The sequence below is a fragment of the Selaginella moellendorffii genome, unplaced genomic scaffold (assembly GCF_000143415.4).
Source record: "Selaginella moellendorffii unplaced genomic scaffold, v1.0 SELMOscaffold_1, whole genome shotgun sequence".
Taxonomy (NCBI): Eukaryota; Viridiplantae; Streptophyta; class Lycopodiopsida; order Selaginellales; family Selaginellaceae; genus Selaginella; species Selaginella moellendorffii.
This window is the reverse complement of record NW_003314262.1, coordinates 4,359,299-4,378,337: the sequence shown is the minus strand read 5'-3', so window position 1 is coordinate 4,378,337 and position 19,039 is coordinate 4,359,299. Positions and strand designations below refer to the sequence as shown.

Below are 19,039 nucleotides of genomic sequence, written 5' to 3'. Positions count from 1 at the left end.
CTTTGGAAATCAAATAACTTCAAACATTCCAAAATTCAAATACACGTCTTTAATAAGAAATTGAATGGATAAGATTTTATGAACCCAAAAAGAACCTTTTTGCCAGTGAAAAGGTATAAAACTGAGGCTTTGGGTTACGGGTTTTAGAGCAGCATGGCGATCGCAGCAACGATTATTGGAGTGGCTGGGAATGTTGTTGCAGCGTTGATGTTTTTGTCTTCGATGTATGTTTTCACTCTTTGTCTTGCTTCATGACCCTCTTTTCCCAATCTGATTCTTGCTTTTCTATTGCAGACTCACTTTCATAAGGATTGCAAAGAAGAAATCCACGGAATCCTTCTCATCGGTGCCCTATATCGCTTCGCTCCTGAATTGTATTCTCTGGGTTCTGTATGGCTCGCCAATCAACAAAAACGCAATGCTGGTCGTCACCATCAATGGGCTTGGGACGGTTCTCAACGTGATCTACGTCTTTCTTTTCTTGTTCTACGCGAGGAAATCGCCCAAGGCATTGGTAAGGATTTGTTTTGAGGGTGATCGATTCTTTGCCAACTTTGGCCCCTTCGAATTTGCAGAAAAGAACATCCCTTTATACGTTTTCGTGCTTGGCGCTCGTGGCGGCCGTGGGCTTTGGCATAAGTCTCGGAATCCATAGCAAGGACACGAGGATTACAATCTTTGGAGTTCTTTGCATCGTCCTCAACATCGCGATGTATTGGTCACCTTTGTCCGTGATGGTAAGTTGGCGGATTAAAACCTTAACCTTCCTTGTTATCATTGCTAATCACAAATCCTCTGTCTTGCAGTACCGGATTTTCAAGACCAAAAGTGTCGAGTTCTTACCTTTTTACCTGTGCTTGACCGTCTTCATCAACAGTGCCCTGTGGTTTGCGTACGCGCTCTTGAAGCACGACATTTACATACTGGTAAGATTTTGCAGTAATATTTATAGGGAATTAACCACGAAGTTTGCCCAATTCAGGTTCCCAATGTTCTTGGACTAGCCGGAGGCGCCGTCCAGCTCTTTTGCCACTACATATATTACAAGCCCGGTAACTTGCTGACGTGGCAGGTGCCTGACGAGAAGGAAGCCGAAGAGAGTGAATCCCCGGATTTGGAGAGTGGAATTGAGTTGCCCAAGCAAAATGGGAAATTTGTTGACGTAGCTCTGAGCACCTCTACCACGGCGACTCAATCATGAAAACCTTTAGAGTAAATTCAATTGTAAATTCATTTCATAGTTTAGTTTAAGGTTTACTGCGTGGACATAGGGTCCTCAAATGCCAAATGGAAATACTGGGAGCTTTGAAAGATCTTGTGTATTTCCCCAAGATTCAAAGCGAGTTATGGTCAACAACAACATTGAATAAGTTGAATAAGTTTCAAGTTTTTATGTGAATGTTTACAAATGACTTTCGGAAATATATATACACAACATAGTGAAATTTGGATGGAATAAACAAACTAAAACAGTAGATTATGTCAGGCCAAAAAATAAAGCTTACAAAATATTAACAACAAGATTTTATTTTATTTACTCATTTAAATTTTTGCATCTCAATGTAAAACTATATAGCCAATACTATGTACTCCATCACGAACCTAGCTAAGCGAAATGTTCCTCAGTCCAAAAAGTAGACATTCCCCAGTCTGCAGCAGTTGGGTGCATGATCACTTCTAGGTCAATTGATTATGGATTCAATCAAAACAAGGAAATCTTGCAGCCTTCATACGTGTACAAGTGAGTATGATCTAGAATCTCGACGTCGTCAACCTCGTCCCATGGCTCAACCATGAGCACCCCAGATTCCACTGGAAGAATGTGTTCCAGCGTTGCCTTCGCCACCTTTCCAGTCGTCCCACTCGGGAGCTTCACAAGCTTTTGCTTTCCAATCGCTTCCTTCTCCTCGCCAATCCACTGGATTCTCACCTCCGCCGCATCGTCCTTTCCCACCAACAGCGATGGAGCTGGATCGATCGCTACCCTCGACACGGGAGGCAAGCTCAACCGGACCCTTCCAACTTGATCCTTGTCAAAGAGATTGGTGCTGCCAAAGTGGGAGTCCTGCTCGCCGGTGAGAGCCTCTAGAAGCTCGCACGACCAGGGATAGATCCCGAGCTTCTCCCGATCGAGAAGCTCCAGCTCCGGATTAACTCGCCGCATTGCCTCCAATCCCAAGTCATAGACCCTCTGGGAATTGGTCGCGTTGTGGCGATAGTCATTGTCCCCGGATGACGATCCCCACTGGAGCAAAGACAAGGCATCCACCGGCGAGCAGGGCTCGGAACTGGAAATCTCCAAAGCCCACAGGATGAGACCGAGAGCACGGATGAGATTGTTGTCGCGCCGCATGATAAACACCTTGCCTGCGTAGTGATCGTGCTTCTCGCAGTAGCACGCGTAGATCTGAAGAAAATGCCTTTCCTCTCCCGGCGCGGCGTAGTGATAGGCCGTGTCATCCACCACCATTGTTTGCTCTAGCTCGATCCCTTCGATCAAGCCCTCGAGCTTTTTCTTGGGAGGATCTCCTTGCAAGAGATCCTCCGCAGAGAAAACCCTGATTTTGCCGCACTCTCCATCACCAAACGCGTCGCAGAGGATCTGATCGACGAGGCCGACGTTCCTGGATCTCGGGCCGCCGCTAAAGAAATTGAGCTGCAAACCTGGAATGGATTGCAGCGCCTGCAAGAACTCTTTCCCACCATGCGCGAGCTCGTAAGGGCCCTCGGTATCTCCCGCTACACAGAATTTCCCTTCCGGATTGAAGAACACGAGCGTATCATCTAGATCCACGAAAACAGTGATCATCTCCAAGAACCCTAAAATTCGCGGCGCTTTAAAGTAATGTAGCCACGTGCGCAGCAGTTAACCGTTCGTGGTTGGACGGCTGGGATTGCGAGCTAGGGCATTTGAAACCCTCGCGATCTCTCGCAATCGATTCGATGGAAGTTCCCGCAGGAGCAGCTGGAGGATTGCTGTCATCCGTGAAGCCTCCACGGATCGAGGATGCGGGTCTGGAGGACACGGCATTAAGCCCCGATGGAATCCAGGTAAGGATAATCTCTATCTCTATCTCGCCCGATCGATCGAGTAAATCCATTCGCCTCGCTCTCGATCCAGGAAGCATTCCGGCTTGCGGCGCAGAAGGTCCGATCGGCAGTGTTTGGCGATGACGATGATGAAGGCGGCCCTGGTCCTTGCGCTGAAGCTCCGATCCCTGGCTATACGCAGTGGGAGGACGCACTGGTAGACGATGCCGCGCGCGAGCAGCAGGGACGAGAGGGACGGAGCTGCGTGGATACGCTCGCTGGGGGGCTGATCGAGGAAGGGCGAGACGTGGTGGTGGATGGGCGGAGGAATGGCGGCGGTGTGGAGGAGGACAGGGTTGTGGAGGGGGAAGCGGCTGGGCCGAGGCTGGGCGAGAGCGGATGTGTCAAGGGAGAGAGTAGCGAGATTCCGGCCTTGGGAAATCTTTGTCTTTGAACTATTCTAATGCCAAGTTGTTAAGTATTAATCTTGTTTTGATTTATTAGATTTATTGCAATCCCAGGGTAAATACAAAATAATCTAGAATTTAATATATATTGTGATTTTTAGTTTGCTTAAGCAAACTTGTAAGGGGACTAAATGATTGTGAATATATCTAAAATATGCTTAAATATTCTAAAATATTCTACATTTAATGGTTGTTATTAATTTTATTTTTTATAATTTATAAACATGTTTATAATTTATAAACTTTTTTAAACCCTTTCTAATATATTCTTTTTTATTCTGTCATCTAATGGTTAATATGCAATAAGATTAATCTTGTGTTTATAAATTACAAACATGCTTATAATAATAAATTATATTTGATCAATTGGATTAATAAATAAAAATAACACTACTATTAAACAAACTAAGCATTGTTACATGCAAAACGTAGCAATTTATATTTCATATGTGAGGTCCAAGTGCACAATTATAATGTTGTATATTAATATTAGCATAATAGAATTTTGGTATCTATCCAACTTGGTTTCAATTTAGACCATTCACTCCTATATATAAATTATGGTTTTTAGGGTAATTGATATATATATATTTTTGTATTCTCTTTCTATATTTTATGCATTCACATTTGTGGAGATGAAAGGCAATTTTGATTGTCCCTAAGGAGTGCTAGGATTTGAGATTTTAGTTTAAATTTATATAGACTATTAATAAAAAAACAATACACACTTAAGGAACTACTTTATAATATATATATATATATATATATATATATATATATATATATATATATATATATATATATAGAGTGCACAAATTGTTATTTTCTTTTATATATGATCCAATCTCATTTTCAAAGCCACTTTGTCAATGAAGATCCATAAAGTGCTTCACAATTCCATTTTTGAATGATATATTCATGCATTTAAAATTTTAATGTTGATATTATTATTACTTCTGTTTCTTGATTTGAATTTCTATTAGGATTACCTAAATATATGTAGTATATTTTAATAAAACATTATCTGGATATTGTTCTATTTCCATTAGATCAAATAACAAGAAGAAGATGGAAGAATACAATCTCATACAATTTCAATCAATATGGTTAATGTAATACTAATGGCTGCATTTTGTATATGAAATGGTTGAATATTATTTGTCCTTTCACTATTTTTAAATAAATCTTTAATATAATAGAAATAAAGTTCATCTTTAGTTAGTTATTCAATGTTTAGAACTAAATAAAGCTGACTATCATTCCTCATGTATTAAAATAGACACAATAAAATTAAGATATAAAATTACATTTTATGAATATTGATGATCAAGACATTGTGATTCCTAGCATATCTGATCTTGAGCAATATGTTTATGGAGGTGTTTAATTTAGATTTGAATTTTCTTGATTTAGAGTAATAAAATGGTAAATAAATTTTCATTTTAAATATGATTTGTTATCTGTTAAGGGTTTAGAGCTGCCCTATTTAATTACTGAGGCTTTGATCCCAGGAGAAAACTTCCGCTCGGAAAGGGTTTAGAGCTTGGTGTTCTGACTACCGAGATTGCAACCCCGTGAAAGCTTCTGCTTCTCACTATTGTACAGCTGACACGCTCAACAAAAATTCTCTTCAGTGGAGCCGGCATGAGGATCTTTGTGAGAACAAGTAAGTCTCCTAAGCTGTAATTCTCACTGTTAATCGTGTGTAACAGTGAGTGGCAGAAGAATTCCCTTTGATCTGGGGTCTTCAGCTCGCATCGAAACTTTGAAAGAGGGGATAAGGCAGGAAGAAGGCATCCCCATGAACCTTCAGCGGCTGCTGTTTGCTGGGAAACTGCTTGAAAGCGGCACCCTTCAAGACTACAATGTCTGCAAGAACGCAACGATCCATCTCTGTCCCTCGTTTCCACGTCTGGGATCGGGAAAGTACAATGACGAATGGTGGGAAAATTATCGTTCTGCTGCACAAGGCGATACGAAAGTTGGTCCCCTGGTTGACAAGGATGGGTAAGCTGGAGCACATCTCTTGTGTGTGTAATACCTTTTGTTTCAGATCCATGACCCAATGCTTAGCATTGACGGCACTAGCATGCAATGCTGATCCTACAATCCCCAAGGGGCTCTTTGAACAACCACGGTTCCTTTCAAGGGAAAAATATGGAGGTGTGTGAAATGTACTGTGTGTTTATGGTTTCTGTTGGTAGAAATCCTTGATGCAGGACTGGGCGCAGCCATCCAAATGTTCGAAAAATCTGCTACGTCAGGAGGATCTGGAGGCCCTTTTGTTGTCCATCCCTATGTACCATTTCCTTCTTTTGAAGAATGGTGGAAACTGAAAGAAAACGCATGGAGGCTCTCTTTTGCCTTTATCGACTCAATTGGAGGTGAGTTTGTTTTTTTAGAGATTCATTTGAGCTTGAGCATTCATTGATGTAGGAGCTGTTTTACTCTATGGAGATCCGTCTTACCTCCATGAGTATATTTCGAGCTGGTTCCACTCAGAGCTCTTTGCTCAGTTGTCGCTTCTCCTCGATGCTTCTGCTGGCAAACATGTACGAGCATATGGAAGTTCTCAAATCATCCTTCCGAACGGTGTCCACAAGGAGCCAGATTTCCTCTTCCAAGCTGTTCTTGCACAACACCTACCTCCTCAATTCGTGGGTGAAGTGGCTTATGGGAATGAGTCGTATGCGGTGCTGAAGGAGGAGCTGGTCCAACATACTCTAGTGGGAGGGGCAAAGATTGCGTATGGTGTGAAGGTGGACCTTCCAAAAGATCCAGTAAGTTATGCTTGAGAGTTTTCTTTTCCTTGACATTGTTGTTCTTTCAGGAAGTCGCAGGTGGCTTCAAGAAAATCAAACTCAGATTTCTTGAGAGGCGTCAAGGAGAAACACACTTTCGGACAGAAGTGGACTTCTCGCCTCTTGACGAAGAAAAAGAAGAATCACCTACAGAGTGTGTGATTGAGTTCCCACTTAGTTGTTTATTCGAAGGCACCACAGTTAACATTCAACTTATGACGGGTAGTGTGAAGTTCAACCTTCATGAACTACAAGAACATATTTTAGATTTGCTAAAAAACACCAAAGCCAACTTTGTATGATTTCCTCTTCACAACAGTTTTGAGCATGACAAGGCACGACTGCTTGGGCGAACCAAGTCTGTGAACAAAAAGTCTCTTGGGATTAATATTATAAAGAAAGCAAAGAAAGTAACTAGGTTTCTCCGTGGATCAAAGAATTGATTGAAAGTGAATCTAAAGGTCTTCCCATCAAAGATTATTTTAGCATATATTAAAAGTCTCAGAGAGAGAATAGGATTTTCCTCTGCACGGCGATGGGGCTAATCAGCACTGTGTTGGATTTACCTAGGGTATCAGCATTGGTGTCGTCATCGGCTACTTCCTCTTCATCTATTGTGGGATCTCGCTGTGTAAAACCCCTCAAGCTCATCGCTTGTCTTGCAGGATCCTATAATCCGGTCCTTGCAGGACGTGCACACGAAGTCGCTTCAAGAGCTACTGCCAGAGATTCCCCTTTGGGTGAAAAATCCAGATTATGATAGAGTGAGTGGCAATTTTTTCTTCAGATGCTTTGCTTTACTTTGCTTTGCTTTGTATGATCGTGGTTTGTTTTGTATCAGATGGACTGGTTGAACCAGCTTCTTGGCCTTACCTCTATAAGGTGTGATACTTAAGGCTGTATCTTATTCTATTTTCTATCGCTGCTTGCCTTACAAATGCAGGCTATTTGCAAGATCATTCGTGATACTGCGAAGCCTTATATTGAAGAGTATGGAACAAAATACAGGCTTCAGTCGAGTTTGAGGTTTTGATGCTGGGCACACTGCCCCCGACGTTTGTAGGTTGGATTCTTTACTTTTTTTCTTGAGGTCAATGTTTGTGACGATTCCCTTTTGGGACGCATTAAGGTGTATGACACTCAAGAGAAAGAGATCGAGCCGTCTCTAAAATGGAAAATATTCTTGTAGCAGTGAAGGCCTTCGGTCTCAGAGCGACTGTCCAGGTTGGTGGTTTTTATTAGTTTTCTATTCGGAGTTTTGAGGATTTTCTTCAGGTTGTAGACTTGCAAGTATTTGCCACCGCACGCGTTACATTGAAACTTCTTGCTCCTGCATTTCCCTGCTTCTGCAAGATCATAGTCTCTCTAATGGAGAAGGTTTGTTTCGTTGACATCATGTGTTTGCCAGCCTCATGTGGATTTTGGTTTGAAACTTCTCGGCGGAGACTTAATGGCGATTCCAGGCCTTTATGCTTTTGTCCAGGTTTATTGTAACGCAACGTGCAGTCTTTGTTTGTACTGACAGAGCTGATTTTGCAGGACTTGATCAAGGATAAAGTTTCGGAAATGTATTTGTGGCCCAAGACGGAAATCCGTTATAGATGATCCAGAGTAAGTCTTTGCGTGGAGTGAAGTCATATGTAATCACTAAAAATCTCTCAGAGTGGCTAAGAAACCTGTTGGAATGCTGGAAGTCAAGGTTGTCAAGGCCACTGGCCTCAAGAAGAAAAATCTCATGAGGAAGTCTGATCCATACGAGAGGCCGGTCCTTGGCCAGGGACCGTTTGCCAAGAAGAAATCCACCGTCAAAATGAGTTGAACGACATGCTTGTATTGGATCCAGAATCTCAATCTCTCGAGCATATGTTTATGACCGTCCATCGGCGAGCTAACGTGTACTTTTGCACATGACAAGCTGGGTATGCAAGTCGTTCCTCTCAAGGCCACCGTTCCGGGTGAAACGAAGACCGTGACACTGGCCTTGGTGAAAAGTATGCGATCCAGCAAATCAAAAGCCTCGGGGTCAACTTACAATCGAACACAGCCTTCAAGGAGGATCAGGATATTCCTATTGAGGACGAGGACGCTAATGGCGTCGAGAAAGCTCCCGAAGGCACCCCCGAAGGCGGTGGTTGCTCGTTGTGATGCTGAGGACCTGGAAGGCAAGCATCACACGAATCCATATGTGAAGCTGACATTCAGAGGGGAGCAGAAAAAGGCGAAGGTTTGTGTGTTCTCCTGTATGTTCCTGACACGTTCGTTTATTTTTTAGGCTATTAAGAAGAACCAAGATCCCCGATGGGATCAAGAGTTCCAACATCGTCTGCCGGAACTACCAGTGGAGGACCGCTTACGAGTGGAAGTCATAAGTACAGCAATGGGGATTGGTGTCCACCTGTGCGTAAGTCTGGACTTTTTCTATCAAATTGTCGAAACGTATCAGCTGATCGACTCCAAAAACGGCAAAATCCACGACATGGAGTGGAGGGCAAGCTGAGACGACACGGCGGAGACTGTACGAGCTCGTGCTGCGCATATGTAAGTAAGTATTTTTGTGTTGTCCTACATGATATTTTCACCACCAACCCAATTTCAGAGTAGCCCGCAATATCACCAGAGGATCTTCCTGAAGTGAGGAAGCTGTAAGAATCTAAAACAAAAGAATGTTTGTCTTGTGATCATGGCTTCAATGCTGCTTAGATTCTTGAGTCTTGATTCACCTTTCTATTGCACGTTTTTGCCGGTGTAAGACTTCTATAAGAAGCTTGCTTTCCAGGACATCCACTCTATGTCTGCAATTTGAATCAGCCCCACCCAATCTCTTGTATATGTTATAGGAATATCATCAAATAAAAGATATTGGATTGCAACTACAACCACCCGAGATATAGAGCTCAGATAGCTGTGCATCACAAGTGATAGAGCCAACCTTGCTTGGTAAAACCAAAATGTTTATTATGTGAATCACAGCCCAGTCCTTCAGGTTGGACTCAACTTGTTATCGCTATCGCACAAGCTCATCTCTTAGCTGTGCAGCTATAAGATGAGTTAGTGAGATAGTGATGCTCATATGTGCTAAAAAATGCTGATGTTCCTGCAAAGTGCCACGTAACAAGTTATGACCATGAACACTATAAATTCTTACAGTCTGCCTTAAAAAACAGCCGATGCAAAAGAGAGGATGTCTCTTTGAAGGCCGCTCCTGCCAAGCCAAGGGAAAAAGTGTGGCTTCTAAAAAAAGCTATTCCATGCAGTAAAAGGAATCCACCTTACTAACCTGCAATGTATTGGGCATCATGATGAAGGAGATTGCATTGGATGAGATTCTTAATGCGTTCAGCTTGGTAACTTAGCAAACGTTACACCATATATAACAAAAGACAATAGAGGACACCAGTGCTTATTTAGATATTACTCGCAACTTTCATGTTGCAGGTGTCTAGCACATTAGATGGAATATTTAGTTGCATCTCCCATAGCCGCGCTGGCAGCCCACGCCACAGAAAGCAGATGTCGATCCACAGTAGCCAAACTGGCTGCAGCACAGGCCCCGGTTGCAGGAGGCTCTGCCACCATGACGGCCACAACAGGGACGGTTTCCACACGCTGCCTGAGCTTCCACCACATTCGTGTGCTCCACCATTGCAACAACGAACATGCACAAGAAGAAAGCAGCGAAAGCACAAAGGGACGCCATTGCAAACAGTAGCACTTTAACTAATGATAGAGCTGAGCAGTGTTTGATTGAATGGAGCGGAGGGGTACCTTTATATAGCGGGGGGGTTGCTGGGTTACATCACAACTTTTGAAAATCTAGAGCGCACTTTTGTTCGCATCGCAATTAAGTATTTTCTAAATGAGCACATTGAACGTGAAAAGACTTTAGCTCCATGGTCTACCAGCTATTGCGAATATAGGGCGACAAATCCTATCGAATGTTTCGCACCACAAGACAAAAAGCTGGAGGAAGGCGACACTGTGCACACGCTGTCAGGGCTATGGTCAAACTAGATCTTGACACATTTGCATTTGAAGTGTGACACAAGACTTCATCGCTTGACCATTGAGCGAAGTTTCGTAAGAAGCATGGTTGATTTCTGTGAAAGTAGGTTACGTTAACCAAATCAGTAAACTCAACCTCTGATTGTTTTGGCGGTTTCAGTGCGAGTTGGGAAGCTTATAACATGGCACAATGTTCAGCCAGCTATCTTCAAAAGACTGCATGTAAATAAGCATCATTAGACAGAGTGCGAGGCAGTCTTCTGTGCAATGGAAATGCAGCTCGCTTGTAAGTTTGTGGTTTGGTTTGCTGGTTTATGCTACACATTGAGGGAGAAACCAAAATAGGTTGCTGCATTGAAATGCAGGTATGATTTCCTTCACAATGCTCAAGCACGATCTGCTGCGTGGAAGCAAAATCTCAGTAACACCTACTCGGGCAGCTCAAGCAGCGCAAGCCCACACACCAGCCACAAGAAATTGGACAGCCATTAGATGAAGGAGGAATTACCAAGGACTGAGTTGGCAGTAATGGTTGCAATGTCTCGAAGAGTACAAAGGTTGAAAGGGTTAGGATCCAAGGATGAAGGCTTATGTCAGGCTCAACCAAATGGAAAGGACAAAAAGATCCATGGCCTTCCGACAAACACATCCACTAGGGAGTTATGTAAAAATCACTTCAGACTTATAATTTATTCAAGAGTTTGTAAATCAATTTAGCTGGGTTTTCTTTTCATAGGAAGAATGTGCTCAACAAGTACCTTCTAATGCAGCCTCTAGCATTCTAGCATCGCCCTCAAATACTTCAGATGAAATCATTCTTGAGCTAGCTTGAAGCCTTGCCAATCCTACCAATCTTGCAGCAAGCAGGGAAAACTGATGAAAAGTAGTAGAGTTTTATAATATATTGCACTAATAACTTAAGTCTTGTGTAAGGCTAGAAGATCTAGTTCATGACAAAATCATGAGAGAGCTTAGACGACGGTTTACAGATGAGCTTATCATTTGGAGTTTTCAATGATAAACTCTTTGCTAGTGCTAGAGTTTTGAACTTCTGGAGTGAACTACGTCACCTTGGGACTGAGCTGTTGCCTATAATATCTCAATATGCTAATTGTGATCAATGGAGAAAAAGACCCATCTGTCATGATCCATGACTTCAGATAATTATCAATGGCACACAAACCAAATCTGTTGCAATGGAGCATGGATCCACTTCCATGAGTAACACATAGTGTTGATCCATAAACAAGGCACTCTCGTAATATAAAGCTTGAAGAACCTTTGTAAGAATCCAGCAACTATCCCCCTCATCCTCTGGCCCTGATAGAACGACAAAAGTGTCTCAGGGCTGAACGAATGAGCCCAAAGGTGGAAAACTAATATCACCTGCTATACCAAATTCATGGCGTGCGTTCAGATCAAGTCACTCACAGTTTGCTTGGTCTTCCATATACCAACATGATCGGCATTCCCAGCACCTTCTCAAGACAGGCATCATAGAAGCTGCTGAAGTGTCAGCATCTAATGTTCTGAAGCTTTGCAGACCAACAACATTGATCTTGTACTTGGAATTTGTTTTTGCTGACCAGCTGGAGGCTCATGAAGTAGTGCAAAGATACTTAAAGAGACACACTTCTTTGTTAGTGATGATAAGAAGCACAACACTCACTTCATGGGGCATTGCATGGATGAAGGGGAGGGGAATTCTACCAACATTGATGAAGTGATGGCCCTACTAGTCAGTTTAAGAACAAGTTTTGCTTCAATTTCTTGAACTCAAAGACTAGTGTCGAGGTTATGCACAGCTTCCAGACATAGCAAAAGGTGCTCTAGGCAGAGCCAAGTTCAAAGGGAGACACTTTGTTTAGCTGTGTTGTACAATTTGGATCCAAGAATCTCTCAAATCAGTGGGGCATGCTCATGTGGATGAAGTACAGTGACCAGATCTAGGGCATCATCGACATGGCAAAGGCGATGAAATACAAAAGTCGACTGCAACTGCTGCGATGAACATGATCACTACAAAGATTGTGCACTGCAGCTTACACCATTTTCTTGAAAAGTGTAATTTTCAGCATAGTCAAATATGCTTAAGAGGGAAGTTGGTCTTGAGCCATTGAAACTGCTTGTCCTGCCACCGTGCAATGTAAGGATGTGGGATGCACACTCTCAACATACAATTCCTGGCCAGTAGTGGTGTGAGCCTCTTGTGGTTGTGGAGTCCATCACGTAGACATGCCATGATCACATCATTGCCAGCTAGGTGGAGAGAGAGTGAAACAGGATGGTGTTTAACGGGAGGCGAAATCGATAAGAGCTTTGGACCACATACCTTGCATTTGCTTGAAAGATCTCGAAAGACCGGACAATGCGACCAGCTCGCGATCATCGCGTTCCAGCCCTCTTGCAGGTTGATAGCTGTCCCAGATTGCTGGAATTGGATTCCACTGTCTGTCATCTCCAACTCTCGGAATCCTGCACTTACCTTGAGCATAGTGTTGTTAAGCAAGGGCAATAATGAGATTGTTCCGGCTGATGATCCCGAAGAACTTGTCGTCGGCTTGGAAACTCGAGGTCATGGGCCTTAAGAACCTCTATGGTGCATTTCGTTGTCGTTCGGCACCACAAAGGGGCCATTCTGATCTTGAGGTGGCATTTTGGAGCAATCTTCTCCCTCAAGGAGCCACTCCACCACCACTTTGCAAAAAGCAGCAAGATGTATGCGGAGGTCCTGCCATTGGGGGGATTGAATTCTCCAGACGAGAAGTAATAGTGTGATCCAGCCAATGCCAAAGACGAGCAAGGCCGCACATAAGTCCATCGATTCGTTGGTTTGGGTGTACAGGGCCTTGCCATATTATAGTCACGTTCTAAGCCGTGGTGTGATACTCTTGCTCGTGATTCCATCTGGAAAAGCATATCACGTCAGTTTGCATGGGAAAAATAAAGTGACTGATGAGACTTGTGGCTGGACGAGATCCACGCCATATATGGCTTGAGCATGGATCTGTGGACCCTTTTCTAGGTTTTCCAGAGATTTCTTGTGTGTGCTGCATGAGGACTGCAATATATAAGAGTTCCAATGCTCAAAACACCCATTTTCTCGAGTCTGCACAGCTTTCTGTGCCAGAGACCCGAGTCCTAAATACGATCCTTAAGAATACTCGACTTATTTTTGTTTTTTACGAAAACGCATACAATTCATTTTATATGTCAGCTTTGGTGGTGGCCCGAGAGTATTTGGTTGTACCATGCCATGCTTCTCCATTTACACAAAGATTATTGTATCCGTGGTAACGCGCCGTTATGTAGTGAAAAGTGCAATACCTAAGAGAATGAGAAGAGTGATGGATTGATGGAGATGGAAATTTACCTGGGATCACGGTAAGGATTGCCTCTAGGTACCTTAGGAGATCTTGGTTGTTCCCTGCCTGGGCTCGCTTGACAAGGATCCCGTGGTGGTAGAGAAACTCCTCCTCATTTGCTTGCAACTCGGCACACACAAGATCAATGGCGTCCTGGATGGTGCGCACGCACGAATCCATGAGCAAGCTCACGGACAGAATGTTACTGAGCTTTTTCTCGTCCCGGAACTCTTTGGCGAAAGAGAAGAGGTCGTTCACCATCCAGGCATGGTCCGATATTGCGTCCTGAGCGGCGAGGAAATCCTTGGACCCGGCCACATCGTCCCCAAGACCCAATCCCAGGAACATCTCGATCATCGGGAAGTATGGGGTGATCCATAGCTCCTTGAACACTTGTGTGCTCTCATAGCCAGCATCGAAAGTCTGCGACCACTGCTTGGTGTAAGCAAGGAAGCGAATTGAGAGTGGGCGGAAGCATGAAGGAGCGGATTTCCGGTATGAGCTCCTCGCAGGAGAAGAGGAACCTCCGCCGGGAGTATGGCCGGGTAATCGCTTCTGCCGGAGAAAATGCTCAAGATGGCGTCCCTGCACTGGGAGCTCCGCCCAGCTTGGGAGATCTTGCTCTCGTCCAGCTGATCATCCAGCGCAGTAAATTTGCCGCCCAAAAGCGTGAGCCTCTTGGGGCTGCTGGGGGGCGTCAGGAAGGCGGCGAAGGTTGGGATCCTCCACTGCGCTAGGCGCTTCTTGTGTTCCGGGCTTGTGACGCCCAGGTAGCTGAAGATCCATTCGTCCGATTCCTTGCAGATCGAGGTGTAGTCGGGGTGACACTTGACGGGATGGGCAAGGAGGATTTAAGGGGGAGAGTAGCTCTTCAGGCTCAGCAAATGCTCTACTGCATGGATCTTGCTCAATGAAACAATAGCCTCCATACTAGTAACATCAGCGTCTCTAATTTAACAAGAATGCATAGAGATTCCTAGAGCATTGTGGGAAATTCCAGCATGTATTGAATGTTTGTTTTTCAGCCAAGATTTGAGACTACCATTCATTATGATCTGCTCCACGTAAGAAATCACACACTTGGTGTGTGCCTTTTTCAATGTTGCGCAACATTGCAAATGAGTGGCAGCCACCTAGATGCCACATCAACACTGACCAGGATACATTGGATGATGGAGTACACATGGCATGTGGATCCCTCCATGTCATGTCCTTCTAGCCTCCAGGTCCAGTATCCTCCAGCAATCACCCCTCCATGGCTTCTCCAGCAGCAATAGAGGCACAACAATGCCACCTAGTCAAGAAGACCAACATTTTGAAGTACAAGCATGTAGGTATTATTGTAAATGATTGATCAAATGATAGGGAAGTGCAAAAATGTGAGGAACTTGTATGTAGAGAGTTGAAGGGTGAAACTAGTAACAATAATTTTACAAGTTTACAACTTTCTTTCTCAAATTGAGTCTCTTTGATAGATTTAGAAAGCTTTTGTGAGAGTGGGTTTCCAATAGTATTGAAATTTATTAAGGATGAACTAAGGGTGAATTTTGTTTATGAGTGGTGGAGTTGTAATATATAAATCCTTAAATTTTCAAGTGGAGTTGAAAGTGTGCCACATGACAATAGTTGAAGTAGAAATTTAACGAACATAGACCAAAAGTTGTGACTTAAAAAGACAAGAATAAGAATGGAACTCCTAAGAAAATGCTTGAGGAACAAGTATGAAGTGATTAATAAATGAGTCTTTAAAAAAGGATATAACAAGGACCAATATATGGCAAGTGTTCTGACACGTAAAAATGTCGGGATTGAGTCCGAGATTGAATCCAAGACCGAATTCGTGATCAAGTCTAAAATTGAGGCTAAGATAGATTTGAGATAGAGTTCGAAGTCAAGTTTGAGATAAAGGCTAGGATTGGAAGAGATCTCAACTCCAACTCTATTAGTTAGCTAAAGAATTATATCATATGTTAAGATTGATATTTAGTAGTCCATTTTGATTTGACTAGGCTCAACCTACGAGGTAGGGTATCAAGAAAGTAAGGCTTTCAAGAGAGTTTTGGTTTTTAGCTTCCATTCACAAAAGCATGAACTTATAAGGAAGTGTGGTAGGATTATAAATAACCAAAAAGAACAATTTAAAAGAGATTCATAAAGGTTTAAATATAAAGGGAAAAATAAAAGTGCACTCTTTTACAAGTCTATGCTTGAATTTAAACTTTCTAAAAAGTCACTCAAATTTAATTCAAGGACACTTAACCTAATTATCCAAAAAATGTTAGTACTTTGGTGGTGGATGTTTAATGTGGGATTGGACACATAAAACACTTGGATTAAATGTGAAGTCAATATAACTTTTAGATTATCTCTAAGGTTAGTAAGTTCCCTAAGTTGGGATGTAGATCTCCTCCAGTGGTTAAAGGCAAAAATTTGGTTGCTTACAAATTGGTTCTGCTGCAAGATGCAAATGTAAATGTCAATGTATGACAACATATTAAGTAATAAAAGATAAACTTGAATCCATATCAACCAATATAAAATATAAAGAGGATAATAATAATTTTTTATTGTATAGTTGAGCTTAAAAAGTGAATATTAGATGAGCTAATGCTAAATAAACCCTTTGATGGTCAAAAGAAGAATGAAGAGATCATTAATTTATTTATGCAAAATCCTTCCATTATTTGTGTGATTCTTCATTTTCCAAAAAGATCTTAATGTTAAGACCTTCCACTTCAATAGCACTAATAAAACATTGTTCATGCCAAGGCCTCCAACTAGAAAATAGAGAATACTAATTTGGGAAATGCTAACAACACTAATATGTGTGGCTCCTCATTATATGCCCAACAGTGAACCCTCATCCTTAGTAGTAATAGTGTACAAAATAAAAGCATCTTTCACGATAAATAGAGCTAAAATATATGCAGCTATAAGTGGGATATGTGATCTTTTATAACATTGTGCTAGTCAAAGAGTGTCATGAAAGGTGACTATGGTAAATGTATACACAAGTTTTATAAAATTTTGATAAAGTGTTAGCTATAATATATTCAACTTGATCCATTCTATTTAGCTCTGCATAAAGGAAGAGACTTCGGAAATAAACACTAAATTGTATAATTAACTCATATAGCATATGAATAAGAGTAAGGGATCATCAGTACATCTAAATGTGCACTTGATGTCTAAAAAAAGGCTTTAATCCATATAAATGATAACACTTAAACCATTATATCACTATAATGCCATCCCTTGGATACATTTGGGAAACTTATATAGATGTAGAACATCATTCCAAGAATAATAGATGGCAATCATTGTAAATTGATTGAGTCAATAGTATAGTATACATCATCCCTAGGATTCTTATAAACGAAATCCGGTCAAACACAAGGATTGCTAGCAAGAGCAAGAGGAGTTGCACCATGCACTATAAACATTGCCATCAAATTAAATTTAATTGGTCAACTATAGTAAATAACATCAAACAATTGCACCAATTGTTGCTCTAGAGTTAGAGGAGGAATATACTATTTTACTATGAAGATGAATAAAAAAAAAAAAATGAAGCAAAAGAGAAGAAATGAAAAGTTATAAAATAATCTAGACAATGCAAAAAGTAGATTTAAAGGAAAAACACACATCCAAAAACAATCAAAGTTGCTCTTCATCTTTATCAATGTAGGAATGGAATACAGATTCAATTAACCTAAAAACCTTAGGTTAGGAGCAAATGGTATCAAAATCTAATAAAATAGTATATAGCATCATAGCTGTACAATTAAATGTCTTAGAAAGAGAGACAAAGAGCTTTGTTTCACCTAACCCATAAATGCATAAAATTGGAATTTTTCATAATAATATTGTTGTTAATTCTTATTAACCAATTTATATTTTTAATAATCACTCAAAGTATATTATCGATTGAGATTTATAGTGCCACAAAGCTTTTGTTGCCAAAGTGTGTGATTACATTGACCATGAATGAAAACGGATAAGCTTTAAATTGTAATGAGAGGTACTGAATGAAGGATTATAAGAGGTGCAAACAAAATTTTAGATTTACCTTTCGACTTGGTGACAGCAAAGGTGGTGGTGGTGCCACAACCTTGTCATCTTTATAGAACATGTCTATATACACATCTATTGAGAGGTGGATATAGGGATTGGGGACTTGTTGAAAATTTCAATACCTTCATTAATGCCCAGCCATATAGAGTGGATAATTCAGCTTCAACCACTGGCCATGGAAAATATCCAGACCTCTTTCCCCGACAGTGTCTAAGATCATATGTCTTCATCCCATGGCAACAATGCTGGTAATTCTCATGGCTATCTTCGTCTTTGCGTGCTCGCTACCCGACGAGGACATGCTCCAGGACGCTGTGCAAGCCTATGGCAGGCCGAGGAGTTCAAGTCGGGGGTCTTTTCTAGTTACAAAAGAGGTAAGCTCAGGCTCAAGCTCAAAATGGTTTCCACAACTAATTCCGGCTATGCTTTTCTAAATGGAATCACGAGCAAGAGTATCACAGCACGATGCTCTTGTCTTCATTCGAACGTGACTATAATATGGCAAGGGTCTGTAGATCCAGACCAACGAATCGGTGCACTTATGTGCGGCCTTGCTCGTCTTTGGCATTGGCTGGATCACACTATTACTCCTCATCTGGAGAATTCAATCCCCCCAACGCAGGTCCTCCCCATACTTCTTGCTGATTTTTGCAAAGTGGTGGTGGAGTGGCTCCTGATTGCTCCAAAAATGCTACCTCAAGATCAGAATGGCCCCGTTCGTGGTGGTGAACGACAACGAAATGCACCACAGAGGTTCTTAAGGTCCACGACCTCGAGTTTCCAAGCCGATGACAAGTTCTTCGTGATCGTCAGCCATGACTGGAACAATCTCATCATGGCCCATATGTGATAAGTGGAAGGCGGATTTGCTTAACAACACTATGCTCAAGGTAAGTGCAGGATTCCGAGAGTTGGAGATGACAGACATTGGAATCCAATTCCAGCAATCTGGGACAGCTATCAACCCGCAAGAGGTTTCAGTAATCCCTTGTCAAATTCAATATGCCTGGTTCTTTTTAGCGAGGACTGGAAGTGCTGGATCTCATCCGAAGAGTCTGAGTGGCACTATCGTGACTGTTACTTCAGCAAATGCAAGATGTGTGGTCCAAAGGTCTTGGCATTGTGTTTGGTGTTGTTATCGACTGCTAAGGTTTCATGGCATGTCTACGTGATGGACTCCACAACCACAAGAGGCTCACTCCCCTACCGGCCAGGAACTATATGTTGAGAGTGTACATCCCACATCCTTACATTGCACGGTGGCAGGATAAGCAGTTTCAATGGCACTCCCTCTTAAGCA

General features: G+C 42.1%; 2 protein-coding genes and 1 pseudogene across 2 annotated transcripts; all 3 read left to right on the top strand.

The window, feature by feature from the left end:
• Window positions 1–153: 153 nt before the first annotated feature.
• Window positions 154–1,201, top strand: LOC9658243 (bidirectional sugar transporter SWEET6b). Its single transcript, XM_024680957.1, has 5 exons — window positions 154–224; window positions 295–514; window positions 576–737; window positions 807–926; window positions 1,073–1,201. The coding sequence occupies exons 1-5, from the start codon at window positions 154–156 to the stop codon at window positions 1,199–1,201; spliced, it is 702 nt and encodes a 233-aa protein (XP_024536725.1).
• A 1,664-nt stretch (window positions 1,202–2,865) lies between these two features.
• On the top strand, window positions 2,866–3,518 carry LOC9662469. Its single transcript, XM_002962104.2, has 2 exons — window positions 2,866–3,051; window positions 3,122–3,518. Exons 1-2 carry the CDS (start codon window positions 2,944–2,946, stop codon window positions 3,482–3,484), a joined length of 471 nt encoding a protein of 156 aa, XP_002962150.1. The 5' UTR covers window positions 2,866–2,943; the 3' UTR covers window positions 3,485–3,518.
• A 3,315-nt stretch (window positions 3,519–6,833) lies between these two features.
• Window positions 6,834–8,818, top strand: LOC9658242 (annotated as a pseudogene).
• Window positions 8,819–19,039: the final 10,221 nt, after the last annotated feature.

What these genes read in the sequence shown, in the direction of transcription:
- LOC9658243 (XM_024680957.1), top strand. Translation starts at nt 154, where the DNA reads ATGGCGATCGCAGCAACGATTATTGGAGTGGCTGGGAATGTTGTTGCA. An exon ending in TTGATGTTTTTGTCTTCGAT is followed by an intron (nt 225 to 294) that starts GTATGTTTTCAC and finishes TTTCTATTGCAG; the next exon opens with ACTCACTTTCATAAGGATTG. An exon ending in GGTCACCTTTGTCCGTGATG is followed by an intron (nt 738 to 806) that starts GTAAGTTGGCGG and finishes TCTGTCTTGCAG; the next exon opens with TACCGGATTTTCAAGACCAA.
- LOC9662469 (XM_002962104.2), top strand. Translation starts at nt 2,944, where the DNA reads ATGGAAGTTCCCGCAGGAGCAGCTGGAGGATTGCTGTCATCCGTGAAG. An exon ending in TAAGCCCCGATGGAATCCAG is followed by an intron (nt 3,052 to 3,121) that starts GTAAGGATAATC and finishes CTCTCGATCCAG; the next exon opens with GAAGCATTCCGGCTTGCGGC.